The sequence below is a fragment of the Rattus norvegicus genome, chromosome 3, assembly GCF_036323735.1.
Source record: "Rattus norvegicus strain BN/NHsdMcwi chromosome 3, GRCr8, whole genome shotgun sequence".
In the NCBI taxonomy this organism is placed as follows: Eukaryota; Metazoa; Chordata; class Mammalia; order Rodentia; family Muridae; genus Rattus; species Rattus norvegicus.
The window spans coordinates 39,705,139-39,718,132 of NC_086021.1; the positions used below are offsets into that span (position 1 = coordinate 39,705,139).

Consider the following 12,994-nt stretch of genomic DNA (forward strand, 5'->3'; position numbering starts at 1 on the left):
GGAGAAAAGCAAACATGGATATGACCTTAACCATTTCTTGCCACTGAGTCTCTGCAGGGTAAGTCTCATCATGAGACCCTTAGTAAGACGTAGAGGCTGTCCACAACCTGTGGTGCTTAGTGGAGACCAGGGGCGCTCACTCTCAGGGTACCTTCAACTGTGAAACCTGAAGGGAAAGCAGTGGGGTCTTCATTTCCGTGATGACGAGTCACGGAACCCTGGGCCCTGCAGAAAGGGGCTGTATTTCTTTCCTTAGACATGAGAATCCCTTCCCTGGGCCCACTGTATTACGTCTCTAACTCGACACGTTCAAAGCATGTTCTTTTATTTTGTATGTGTTACATGTGGGTGTGGCACGCTCGTGTGCACTTGCATCTGTGTGCTGACGAGCATGTACACGCTTACACACTTGTGCAGAGGCCCAGTGGTTAATATTTGGTATCTTCTTCTATCACCCTCCTCTTCGTTTGCTAGGGCAGGTCCCCCCACTGAACCCGGAGCTCACCAGTTCAACTAATCCAGCTAGCGGCTTGCCCTAAGGATCCTTTGTATCTACTCCCCGGGAGCTGGGATTACAGGTAGACCGCCATGCCTGGGGAGCTGGGGATTTGAGCTCTGGTCCTCAAGGTCCTCATGCCTGCACAGGAAGCTCTTCACCCTGAGCCCCTAACTCATGTTCTTGTGCCTGTGGAAAACACATTCTTAACCCGTGAGGGCCCAGTCTACATCTTCCAACCCTCGGGAGTGTTAGTTCTCAGGAATCCCCATCGACTTCCTCCCCATGGCCACAGCAGCCCAGCAGAACAGAGAGCCTCAGTTAAGAGTCCTCGAGTTTGACCTGAAAACAGTGCTGTGTTCTTGCAGAAGACCAGACTCTGACCGTGGACCTGGGGTTACTTCTAAAGGCTAACAGCAAGTTCAGATACCTGGAAATTTGTTCACTTGACCGGAGAGTATGTCATTGTCGCGAAATGAAACTCCATGCCAGTAGATGTCACAAGGCAAGCGCCGGCCAAATGGGAACTAGAAAAAGAGGGGAACATGTGATTCATGGTAAGAAAAGAGGCGCAGCAGCTGCACGGGGGCTCGGGATTTACAAACGGCACTGGGCAAACACCCCATATTTTAATCCTCGAAGCTGCACGGAAAGCAGAGAAACATGTTCACACAGGGATCATGGTGGTAGTGGAGACGCTCCTGTTTTGGCAAGTGCTGTTTTGCTTTAATGAGTCTCATGCTTGCTTTATAAAGAATTAGAATGAGAATTTACTGATTAAAAACTTAGGGCTGAGAGGAGTCACTTAATATGTTTCAGTTCATGCTTAGCTGGCACACAATGGAACATGCGCGCGCGCGCATGCGCGCGCGCGTGCGTGCGTGCGTGCGTGCGTGTGTGTGTGTGTGTGTGTGTGTGTGTGTCTGTGTCTGTGTGTGTGTGTGTGTGTGTGTGTCAGGGGTATGAGGTATGATGGTGGTGGTAGTCAGAATTTGAACCTAGGATAAGACAACCCAAATCCTAAGCCCACACTTCCTTCCCTTTCTCTGAAAATGGCAACCTTCAACCTGGTCCTATAAAATGGGTGGAGGTGTTCCCTCTCTCCCTCCCCCTGCCTCACACACAGCTCCTCCTCTCTCCTTCCCCCTGACCCCCATGCATTGCAGGATGTGTCCTCAGTTGGTGAGACAGTTCCTGGGCTTTAGTGCAGATGTTTGAATTCATAAATGAAGGAGCTAAGCGTGATTCCCTGACTCAAGATGAGCTAACGAGAGTATGCCTTCCGGGAATGTGGGAGTCAGAAATGCCAGGCAACCTCTGCTGGCCTGTGGGCCCAGCGCAATGAAAAGACAGCTAAACAACTGGAGACGACTGGGTGGGCAAAAGGAGGGACAGCTTGTCTGGTGAGATTGGGGACAGCTGTGGAGAGAAATGGCCATGCCTCCCAGAGACAGATGGAGAGACTGAGGTTGCCTCCTGTTGTTCTCCCCAGCCTGGCTGCCTGCGGGGCCAATGGCTTCACTCCTAGAAGATAATTCTGCATCTTCCCAGTGTTCTAAGCTCCTCTTTGGCACAAGCTCCAGGGTTTCAATTATTTTCAGGGAGAAAACCTCTCGCGGAGACAAAAAGGCCTGTTCTTTCTGCTCTGTTCAGACACCCTCAATGTCATTAGCGAGTTCTGCATCTGTAGATGAGGCTCTTTAAAATGTGACTCTGATGGCCTCGTTAAAGGGAAGCCTGAAGACCTGATAGCTCATATTTAGAACCTCCTTGTTAAAAGTCCAAATAAAGAGAGATGGCCGCACATTAAATAAAACCCCTTGACGTTCCCATTTTGAGATGACAGTTCGTCAGAACTTCTGTCTGCTGTGAGCGGAGGGGTCTCATCCTGATGGGAGGGCATGGCACAGCTGATGAAATGATGGTAAGTGGTGCTTCCAACCGCCCCAATTAACACCAAGGCCGACCAGCTAAGCGGCTGCAGAGCTGTGCCACGGCGAGGCATGTGCTGTTACATCCACGGGCCCGAACAACTTCTATCTATAATTTATAGCTTTTGGTTCATTTTCTTCGCTTCCAGTGGATGCCAAGTTATTTATTCAGTAGCCATTAGCATGAAGTGTTGGAACCTATGCTGCCTTCTTCCAGCTGTTAAGTGCTAATACAGAAAAGGAAAAGACAACTGGACGGAGGCTCTAAAATGTACTGTCCAAGCAGCTGGACCATAACCGTAGTGACTCTGGTGCCCGTCATTAGTGACCTACTCCAGCTTCCTGCTAGTGTGCCACCTGATGACACTTTCTACCCATACCATTGCCCTCTAAACTTTTATAAAACTAGACGTGGTGGCCTATGCCCGTATTTGAGGAACTTGATGCAGGAGGATTGTCATGAACTTGAGGTCAGCCTGGGCTGCAGAGTGAGTTCCATGCTAGCCTGGACTACAGAGTAAGGCCTGGTCTTATAAAAACAAAAACAGCAAAAGACAGTGCAAAACTCAGAAGGGATAAAAACAAATACCTTTAGCTCAATAAACTTTTTTTCTTTTTGATTTTGTTTTGTTTTGTTTTAAGAGGGTTTTCTCTGTGTGGCCTTGGCTGTCCTGAAACTTGCTTTGGAGTAGACTGGCCTTGAACTCATAAATAACCTCCTGTGTCCACCGCCCAGGTGCTGGCATTAAAGGCGTGGGCCACCTCCTCCAGGAGCTCACTAAGTTCTAAAGGCTACATTTGTTTTATAACTGTCATGTTCCAGACTCTAATGTAGAGCTAGGAATACAGAACAGCACAATGTTAAAGGTGCTCAGAGCTTGAACAAATTCGACAGTAAAAAGCTGCAGTCTTAGCCTCTAAGATTGAGAAGAAGGGGAGGGCGTCTGCTCTCCCTTCTGTCTAATACAAGGTTAACAACACCAGAGCACCAGACAAAGGAAACTAAGGACATTCTTGCTGGAAACATGGAAGGAAACGGCCTGTGTGTGCATGATGGGCCCCTGCATATAGGAAATTCCAGAGATTACATGAAAAGCTTATGGAAACTCAAGAGAACCATGACATCAAACCCAAAGGATAAAGTACTTAAGAATTAACTTGGGAATGAAGTAAACGTGAGGCTACAAAATGTTCCTCAAGGAAATTAATGAAGCTTCAAATAAAGGGAAGAAAATCCCATTTTACAGGTTGGAAAACAATATTATTTAAGATGTCAATACCATATTACCCAAAGTGAGCTATAGATTTAATGTCTCTACAAAAAAAAAAAAAAGACTTGGTTTGGGCAAGAAATAGAAAAGATAATCTTACACTTAAAGGGAATGACAAGAATCTCTAATTGGCCAAAACAACCTCAAGAAAGATAAATCCAGTGGGAGACCTGACACTTGGGATGTCAAAGCTTGAAACAAAGCTACAAGGCTGTAAAACAAAATACATCTGCTGGACTGGCCCAAACAGGAAACACTAACACCACCAAATCCTGGCAAAGGTGTGAGGACTAAACACACATACTCTTTTCTGGCTGCACTGTGAAATAGCATAGCCACTTTAGAAGACAGGCGGCCATTACTTAGGAGACAAATGTACTCTTACCACAGATTCGGTGGTATATTTCTTGGTGTTTATTCAAGTGAGTTGAAACAATGCCCACAGAAAAACATGAACACAAGTGTTTATAGCCAGGTCCGTCTTCTTCAGCAGGTAAATAGACTGTGAGACGAGACACTATTTGGTGCTAAAGGGCCATCAGCTTTAGGTCATGACAAACTGTAGAGGAAGCATAGTGCGCACTGCTAAAAGGAAAGGGCAAATCTGAAATGGCTGCATAACGAATAGTTCCCACCGTAAGACACTCTACGTAAGACATCTATGGAGGTGATACAACCATTGGTAGATGTCAGAGGCTGGTGTGTGTGTGTGTGTGTGTGTGTGTGTGTGTGTGTGTGTGTGTGTGTGTGTGTGGTGGAGGTGGGGATGAATACACAGAGCACAGAAGATTCTCAAGATAGCGAAACTGTTTAGGCACTAGAGTGAAGAGCATGGGTCATCGTTCATCCCCCAAACCCATAGATCATAATACGCCAAGAATGTCCATGGACACGCAATTGAATGAGCTCACAAAGCACCACACACTCAAAAACACACCGTCACTTCCACTACTCTCTTAATGACTTAGCAATGTGTGCCCAGTGCCATGTGTGTAGTGTCTCAGCCCTCATGGCGGGCAGTCTTATAAGAAAAGCAGCACCACGAACCCTGTTTAATAGACTGAGGACACAATGCTTTGCAAAGATAAATGACTTCCTCCGGGTCACAGGGCTAGTAAAGGCAGAGCTCAAATCCTGGTCTCCTGGATTCCAAGACCCAAGCCAGGCATGGTGGCATGCACCTGTAAGCCCAGTCCATACTCAGAAGGCAGAAGGGTCAGGTTTCTGTGAGTTCAAGGCTTCCCTGGTCTACATAGCAAATTCCAGGTCTCCAGCCCACACACACCATTTAAAAGGACCTGATTCCGAGACCAAACACCTGAACACTGGACATGCTTGGATGTGGGTCCTCAAGGGTTTGTGTGATCTCAGATTGGAACCTCCAGTGCTGTGAGCTCAACTGTGGGCGGCAGAGAGGTACATGTGCTCACAGAGAAGCAGCAGAAGAACAGGGGTGTTAAACACAAGGGGAGGGCTGTTCCTTCAAAGGGAGGGATGCATAATCTGATGCCTGCCCAGAAGGCTGGGAGCGGAAGTGGTTACTAGCCCAGTTGACCTTTGCACTCTGTGAGGCTGAGAGCATACTGGACCCTTCCTCAGGCCATTATTATCATGAGCTCATTTTTCTCCGTCAATCTACAGAACCCATTTTTTTCTTTTTTCTTTTTTTTCGGAGCTGGGGACCGAACCCAGGGCCTGAGCTAAATCCCCAACCCACTACAGAACCCATTTTTATGGGAAGTGTTTACATGTACTTTACAAATAGTTTTGATGTAGTTATGTCTGTTTTTTATTTAGCTTTCTTTGATTCTCAGAGGGATATACATCCCTCTGCTTTATTGGACACATGGGATTAAATCACCAGGAAGTTTTCATGAAATTGTGTTGCGCTTAAATGTCCTAAAATAAACTTCTTGGGTTAGACTCCTGAAGTTTGAGCCAACACTGGCTACGGAGTCTTGCTGGATCCCACTGCCTTCTTGTCTCTCACGGATTATTACTCTGCAGGTTGTGGTGGCCACAGAGACAAGCCTTCATCTGCACTCAGTAACTCCTTCTCTTTTATAAGCAACACGCCTTCAGTATTTCATTGTAGCAATACAAAGCTGGCTAAGCTACCTCTACACACCACATTCTGAACTAATCATTACAGTCATGTATTGCGCCAATGTAAAGTACCATAACAAACCTTCCCTCGCCTGTACAATAGCTCTGACACGGGATACACCAGGAAAGACCCAAAACACACGTCCAAAACAGGCTAAAACAAGAGCTGGAGCCATTAAATGTCCTCTGAGTATATTTGTGTTTGAGGAACTGATGCCAGGGTTTCTCTTTTAATGGCCCAAAAAGTAGGTTCAAACTTCACCTCCCATGGTTTCCCAGAATGAGATTTCATGGCTGCTGACGGTCAAAGAAAGCAGAATTCTCATTTCTGCACTTTGTGGATGCTTTTATTCACAAAGCTCCCATGCAAACAGAAACTCTTTTCGTGACTGAGAATAAAAGTGTAGGCATGTTACTGTGCACTGTGCGAAGATTATCCATGTATTATTCAGATGCTGGTGTCTACGTCTCCATATTTGGTTACCATCCTTATTCTGAGAATCTCCTGTCTCGGTGCTGTGTACATTGCTCCCCAGTTATTCCCTGGTTGCTCAATCAAGAAGCTGATCAGCCAATGACTGAGCTGGACTCCCTCCCAGCCAGGGGAGGGGGCAGAAGACAGAGAAAGAGGGGATTCAGCCACAAGAAGGGCAAGAGAAGACATCATGGAAAAACACACTTGAAGCCTAGAGAGCCAGACCAATACTAAAATGCAAGTATCTCGGGGATGTTGGCTGGGAGGTAGCCAGATTAGCTTAGAGGATTAGAATAGATCGATGACTGCCCAGGTATTGTGCAGTAAAGCTTGGTTATATAAATCGAATAGTCACTGTCTTATTCATTTGGGACCTAGCCAGGAATAGAGAAATACTGCAGCTTTTAAAACTAGTTTTACATAGAAGTGGGAAATACACTTTGATATGGGCAAGTACATGTGCGGTACATAGACAGGAGAAACCATCCAAACCAGTGCTTTAAACGGATGACCCAAGGGCTGGAGAGATAGCTCAATGGTTAAGAGCATGTGCTCCTTTTGTAGAAGACCTAGGTTTGACTTCCAGCATCCACATGGTTTCTCACAGCCCCTTAACTCTGGTTCCAGGGGATCAAATCCCCTCCTCTGTCCTCCACAGGCACTGCACACACATACATACAGACAAAACCACATATAAATAAAAAAATAAATTTTTTGATTGAGTGTTTTTTTTTTTTTTTTTTGGTTCTTTTTTTCGGAGCTGGGGACCGAACCCAGGGCCTTGCGCTTCCTAGGCAAGCGCCCTACCGCTGAGCCAGATCCCCAGCCCCGGTTGAGTGTTTCCTTATAGTTAGTGTAACACGTAACTATGCTATTTTTCTTGCACGTCTGCCTCCATTCTGCACAAGGAATACAATCCCAGAGTAGCCAACCCAGAAATGGAAGACATGTTGATCTCTCTCTCTAAAGGTTGTGCTCTTTGCTTCTACTAAGCTAGATGGGCTAACGTGTGTCAGAAATGAGTACCCAGCAGTATGGCTGATACCTCGAGGAAGACATCATAAATGTGCTTAATATAGCTACAGCCCTGGCATCGACTTTTAGGTCTGATATAAATTATGTGAAACCCAATGAACAGTACCTAGTCACCTTTGGCTTAATTGAAGCTTGCCTTCCCTACATGGCTGTCTGTGAGCCAACATGCATGTTGTGTATCCTATTGACCCAAACCCAGTGCATCTTCAACCACTGGCCAGAAAACCTTATGTTCAAAATCGGGGTGACAGGAATGATTAGGATCCCTTCTCGTCTGCTCTCTACGACCTGAGGCAGAAAGCCCAAAGGATGAATCCCATAGACCTGAAGAAATGCATGGTCCCACTGTCTCTTCCTTCCTCCCACAGTTCTTTGCAGCTATGGGGCTGCCCACTGAAGCACCCCTATCCTCTCTGTAATAAGTGTCTTTGTTTTGTATGTCTGGTTTCATTCTCTTGTTGGGCTCATCTCATTCACACATCTCAACCCAGCTGTCACCTGGCCACTGTTCTCCTAGACAATGTTTATCACCACTGTGGCCGTTCTCAATGACAGTGTTCAAGACCCAGCTAGAAAGAAACCATAAAAGCCACAACAAAAGAATGTCACACAAGAAAAATCAGGAAAGGACTAAAACTTCACCCTTCACCTTCAGGAAGGAAGCTGACTTTGGGCTGGGAGAAATCTGGGTCCAGTTCCCATCACTGTGACAAGTACTTGAAATGATGAATCTTGAGGAGAAGCTTACCTCACAACCATGGAGGTTTCAGGACAGGGTTGGCTAACCATCTTGCTTTTGCACCTGAGGTGAGACAAGCACTTCACAACAGGGGGAACATGGTGAAGCAAATCCATTTGTCTCTTAGCAAGGAAGCAAGAGAGATCAGGGTACCTATTTATAATCTCTTTGTCTTAGTCAGGGTTTCTATTCCTGCACACACATCATGACCAAGAAGCAAGATGGGGAGGAAAGGGTTTATTCAGCTTACACCTCCATTTTGCTGTTTCATCACCAAAGGAAGTTAGAACAGGAACTCAAGCAAGTCAGGAAGCAGGAGCTGATGCAGAGGCCATGGAGAGATGTGTCTTACTGGCTTGCTTCCCCTGGCTTGCTCAGCTTGCTTTCTTATAGAACTCAAGACCATCAGCCCAGGGCTGGCACCACCCACAATGGGCTGGATCGTGCCCCCTTGATCACTAGTTGAGAAAATGCCTTACAGCTGGGTCTCATGGAGGCATTTCCACAACTGAGACTCCTTTCTCTGTGATAACTCCAGCTTGTGTCAAGTTGACACACGAAATCAGCCAGTACACTCTTCAAGGGTAATTCCAGATGGGCTAGGCGGCGCTTCCACAGGTTCCACCACTCTGCAGTAAGGCCAAGGGCTGAGGTCCAGGCCTTTTCCACGTGGCCCTTGGGAGACAGTTCAGAGCCAACCTACAGTATCAAATCCTGAACACTGCTGTGTGTGGCGGCCAAACATAAGATCAAAGCAAGCCCTGGTAGGAGGCCAGCCCAGCCCAGTCCAGCCCAGGTCTCTGCCACTTGTATCTCATCTAAGGACACTGTCATCCTCACAGACAGCAGAGAATGGAGGGGATGGGCAAAGACATCCATCTGGGTGACAGATCACACAGCCCAGCCTCTGGGGAGCCCGCACTTGCAGACGAGTCCCTCGCCTGGAGTCTGAGAACCTGGCTTCAAATCTCAGCCCTGTCAACTGTGGTGAGCTGTGATTTCATCATCCCAGAAAGATGAGCGGCGCAGTGTCCCTGGAGTGGCCTGCTGGAGCGATGAAAACAGCCACTCAGGGGAAAGGACGCCCCTGACACAGGAGCCTGGCGCATAGTAGGAGCTAAATTAGCCCAGTTAGAGACACTGCCACCAAGGCTCCCTGGCTGTTCTTCCACTAATGAAGTCCCCTGGTGAGAAAGGCTGAGAGGGAGCCTCCCTAGCCATACCTGATGACAGACAAAGGAGAAGACGCCCCTCCAGGAGTCCTCTGAGAAAACCACAATGAATCCTGGTGGCTCTGGTTAAGAAAACTGAACCAAAGAAGTTGGTGTGAGGCCAGTACGAGATGACATTTGTGAGCATCAGAGAAGTTGGGCAGAGGGCAGAGGGCAGAGGGCAAAGGGCAGAGGGCAGAGGGCAGAGGACAGAGGGCAGAGGGCAGAGGGCAGAGAGCCCTGCATGCCTAGAGCTCGAGGCTCTGGGGGACAAGGCTGGAGAGACTCACAGCCCACTTCAATGCTGAAGTCTCCTAGACTGTCTAAGGATTGAGCTTGGCTCTGCAGGCGCAGCCTTGCTGGAGAAAAGGGGAGCTGGGCTAAGGCAGTTGTGAATGAATAATCGGGAGCAGACGCCATGAGGAAGCCAAGCGGCGCTGGGGGAAGAAAAGGGGGCCAGTGTGGTGACGGGTCCGGGACCATAGACAGGCATGTCCTGGGAAGAGGGAAAGGCAAGTCACCGAGGAGCTGGGGTCCAGAGGAGCTAGGGTCCAGGGCAGTCCCAGGTTAGTTCCTGTATCACCTCCCCCAGGATGCGAGCTGCTGAGACTCCGGAGGAGAGGCTCTCACGTGGCTGACTGGTGCTCCCGGGGAGCCTTCCAATTTAATAACAGTGCGTCTGGCTCCGGGGTGTTTCCCGGGGAACACAACAATTACTCACCCTCTAATAGAGTCAATAAATACAGTCTGAGGATGGTTAAATTAACAACCTTTTATTGCAAAGTGGCAATTCTTGTGATCTACAGAGCCCTGTTCCTGCTCACCCCTTCCTTACTGTAGATATTGTGGCACTCCGGGCTGGTGCGCCATTCATTGTTTACCAAGTCAACACCAAAGCACAGGGTATTTATATTAAGCCCATTTGTTCTCATTCCCTCCCCCCTTTACAGCTGGTGAAGCTTCGGGGGCAGGTTGGGGGTGGGGGTCTGTCGTCAACCTCACTCTTGCTTCTGGACCCAAGTCTTTCAATAAGATCAATACTGTTGCCAAATGGTGTGAGTGCAGGGAGGAACCCTGTCAGTCGTCAGTCAGAGTGGGGAGATGGCCAGGCACCATCATGACATCAGCCTTCCCCTCAGGATACCCACTGTGCCGTCTACTTTCCCACCCACGAAGAATCTTATTAGCAGTGATTATATTAGGCAGGAGAAAAACATCCACAAACTTCCACAGCAATTTACCTCTTGGCTTGCGGTTTTAATTAAAATTCCAGTTTCTTTAGCTCTGGAAAAATTAGAGATCAACTTAGCCCTCTGTTTTCCTCCACATTCTGATCTATAAGGGTGACACAAACAGCAAAATTTCCATGCTAAATATCTTCAAGTCTGTCGGATCATAGATCCAATACCAGGGATAAACTCTAGCGTGACTCAGGAGCACCCTGGAAGCCATCTCTCTGTCCCCACTCCCACACAGTGGCCAGCGTCAGCTCACTGCTAAGTCCCAAATTATTGAGTCTCATCTTCACCAGAATGTTAAATGTGTTTATTGCCGGCAATGGAGGCCAAGCTGAGGGGCCTTCCATCTCAGAAGCACTTTCCTCCCACTGGGAACAGCTTCATCTCAAGCCATGCCTGACACCTCTTAGCCAGAATCCATGCTGGCTCAAGACTCCCCGGCAGAGGCTCCCAGAAGAAAGCTGCTCTGTGTGAAGACTGAACAGACTGGAATCCCTTAGAGTCACTCAGCTTTCTAAGAAAGCAAATGGGAGAAGAAAAAGAGAATGAGGGAGAGAGCCTTATAGAGATCAGTCAGCCATCCAGTCAAAACAAAAGGCCGTTCGCCTGTCTTTCCCATTCCTTGTGGACCTTACCCTCTCTCATTCTGGTTTAATGGATGCCTGCTTGGAACAGAGCCCATTCCCACACAGAGGGCTCAGGACAGAGTAGCCAAAGCATCCAGATCATAAGAAACCACTGGCTTCCATTGGTGAGAGACCATGGATCCAGAGTCAAGGCAACCTAAGTTCAAATCCCAGACCCACCACTTACAGATAAAACATGGCCAGGGCTGGGGATTTAGCTCAGTGGTTAGAGCGCTTACCTAGGAAGCGCAAGGCCCTGGGTTCGGTCCCCAGCTCCGAAAAAAAGAACCAAAAAAAAAAAAAAAAAAAAAAAAAAAAACATGGCCACTTCATGAACCTCTCTGATCCTCAGTCTGCCCATCTGCAAAGAGTCCAATTAGCTCTGCTTTCCAGAATATTCTTAGGAACACAAGATAATGGAGGTGGTGGCTTGACAGTTGGGCCCTTAACAGATGTTGGTCAACAAATAAATAATGAAACAAGGAAATGTATAGCTTAGTAAGAGAGAGATGATGTCGGTGCCAATAGGAAATCAACAGTTAATAAAGGTGTTCTGTTCTGTTTTAAAGAGAGAGATGCGTGTGAAGAACAAAGCCCTTTCCCGTGAGACGGTGGATGGGACCACAGGTACGCTTTTACCTAGAGGTACGAGGGTGGCTGGAGGACTGTAAGATGCTGAGCCTTATAAATAAGAGGTTGTTCTGGGAGCTGTGGGAACTGATCACAAGTTCCAGAGAGGAGTGCAGACCTTGCATTCTCTGTCACCAGCTGGAAGAGTGGAGAACCGTGGGTCAGGGGTCCACAGGCCACATTACTAACTCTAAATGACCTTTTACAGATGACAGAAAATATAAGGGGCTTCCAAATTGGGGATGGGAGAGGTGGGAACAGATGGGGAGACAACTCAGACTGTCAAGTACTTGCCAGGAGGACCTGAGTTTGGATCTCCAGCTCTCAAGGAAAAACAGGGTGTGGTTATGTGTGTCTGTAACCGAGGTAACAGGGACGGGGTGAATAAAAGCAGATCCCTGGGAGCTTACTGGTTACCAGCCTAGTCAAATTGATGAGCTAGCTCCAGGGGAGTGAGAGACCCTGACTCAAAAGATGAGATGGGGAGCCACGAAGAAAGTAGTGTTGAATCTTTGGCCTCCACATACATGTGCATACACTTGCATGCATGTGCTCACAAACATGTACAAAACACTCATACCTACACATACTTTCACACCTGCACACACACCCATGTGGATATGTGTGAAGAGACTGGAGAAAACACAGATCCCTGCATCCGTGTCAGCATTTCTTCACGTATTCAGTAAGAAACCATCCCCAACGCTGCTATCAGCATGGACTCTGGGTGGCTGCTTCCGGTCCCTCTCATCTCTGGAAAAGGCCCATGCATGTGGATAGATAGCATTTTTATTGTTTTGTTTCCACATGGTCTGAATTTGATTTAATTCAGCAGCTTCTTCCCCAATGAAGATGAAATACATCATTGGTTGCTTAACGGCCCTCCCTGCAAGGAGGCCTTTATTAAATAGCAGGCAAACACCAGGCACTGAGGATGGGAGCTGTGCACAAATCTCTTCCCATCGTGCTGGGCAGACAGCACTCAACTGCCTCCTGGGCCTTCTCCTCTCCCTTTGAAAGGACACTCAGGAGAGAGGGCTTTGCAGCCTGAGGCAAACATGGGGGAAAAACCCTCAGTGGCTGGAGGCCCGGAGAGGCCTCTTTGGGGTTGCCCCTGCTCATCAGAAAGAAGGATAGAGATCTCTGAAAAAAGAGACTTCTTGGACTGGAGAGGTGGCTCAGCAGTTTAGAGCACTGACTGCTCTTCCAGAGGTCCTCAGTTCAATTCCCAGAAAC

General features: G+C 47.7%; 1 protein-coding gene across 7 annotated transcripts in view; it reads right to left on the reverse strand.

The window, feature by feature from the left end:
• Nucleotides 1-12,994, reverse strand: part of Ttll11 (tubulin tyrosine ligase like11) — a 225,180-nt gene that overhangs the window by 197,425 nt on the left and 14,761 nt on the right. For 5 of the 7 annotated variants that reach the window (XM_063284853.1, XM_017592137.3, XM_001071863.8 and 2 more), the window contains exon 2: nucleotides 927-1,023. The exons of the other annotated variants lie outside the window; for them this stretch is intronic. In XM_063284853.1, coding sequence (XP_063140923.1) covers nucleotides 927-1,023 — 97 coding nt within the window. The remainder of the gene's footprint in view (nucleotides 1-926; nucleotides 1,024-12,994) is intronic. 7 annotated transcript variants of the gene reach the window in all.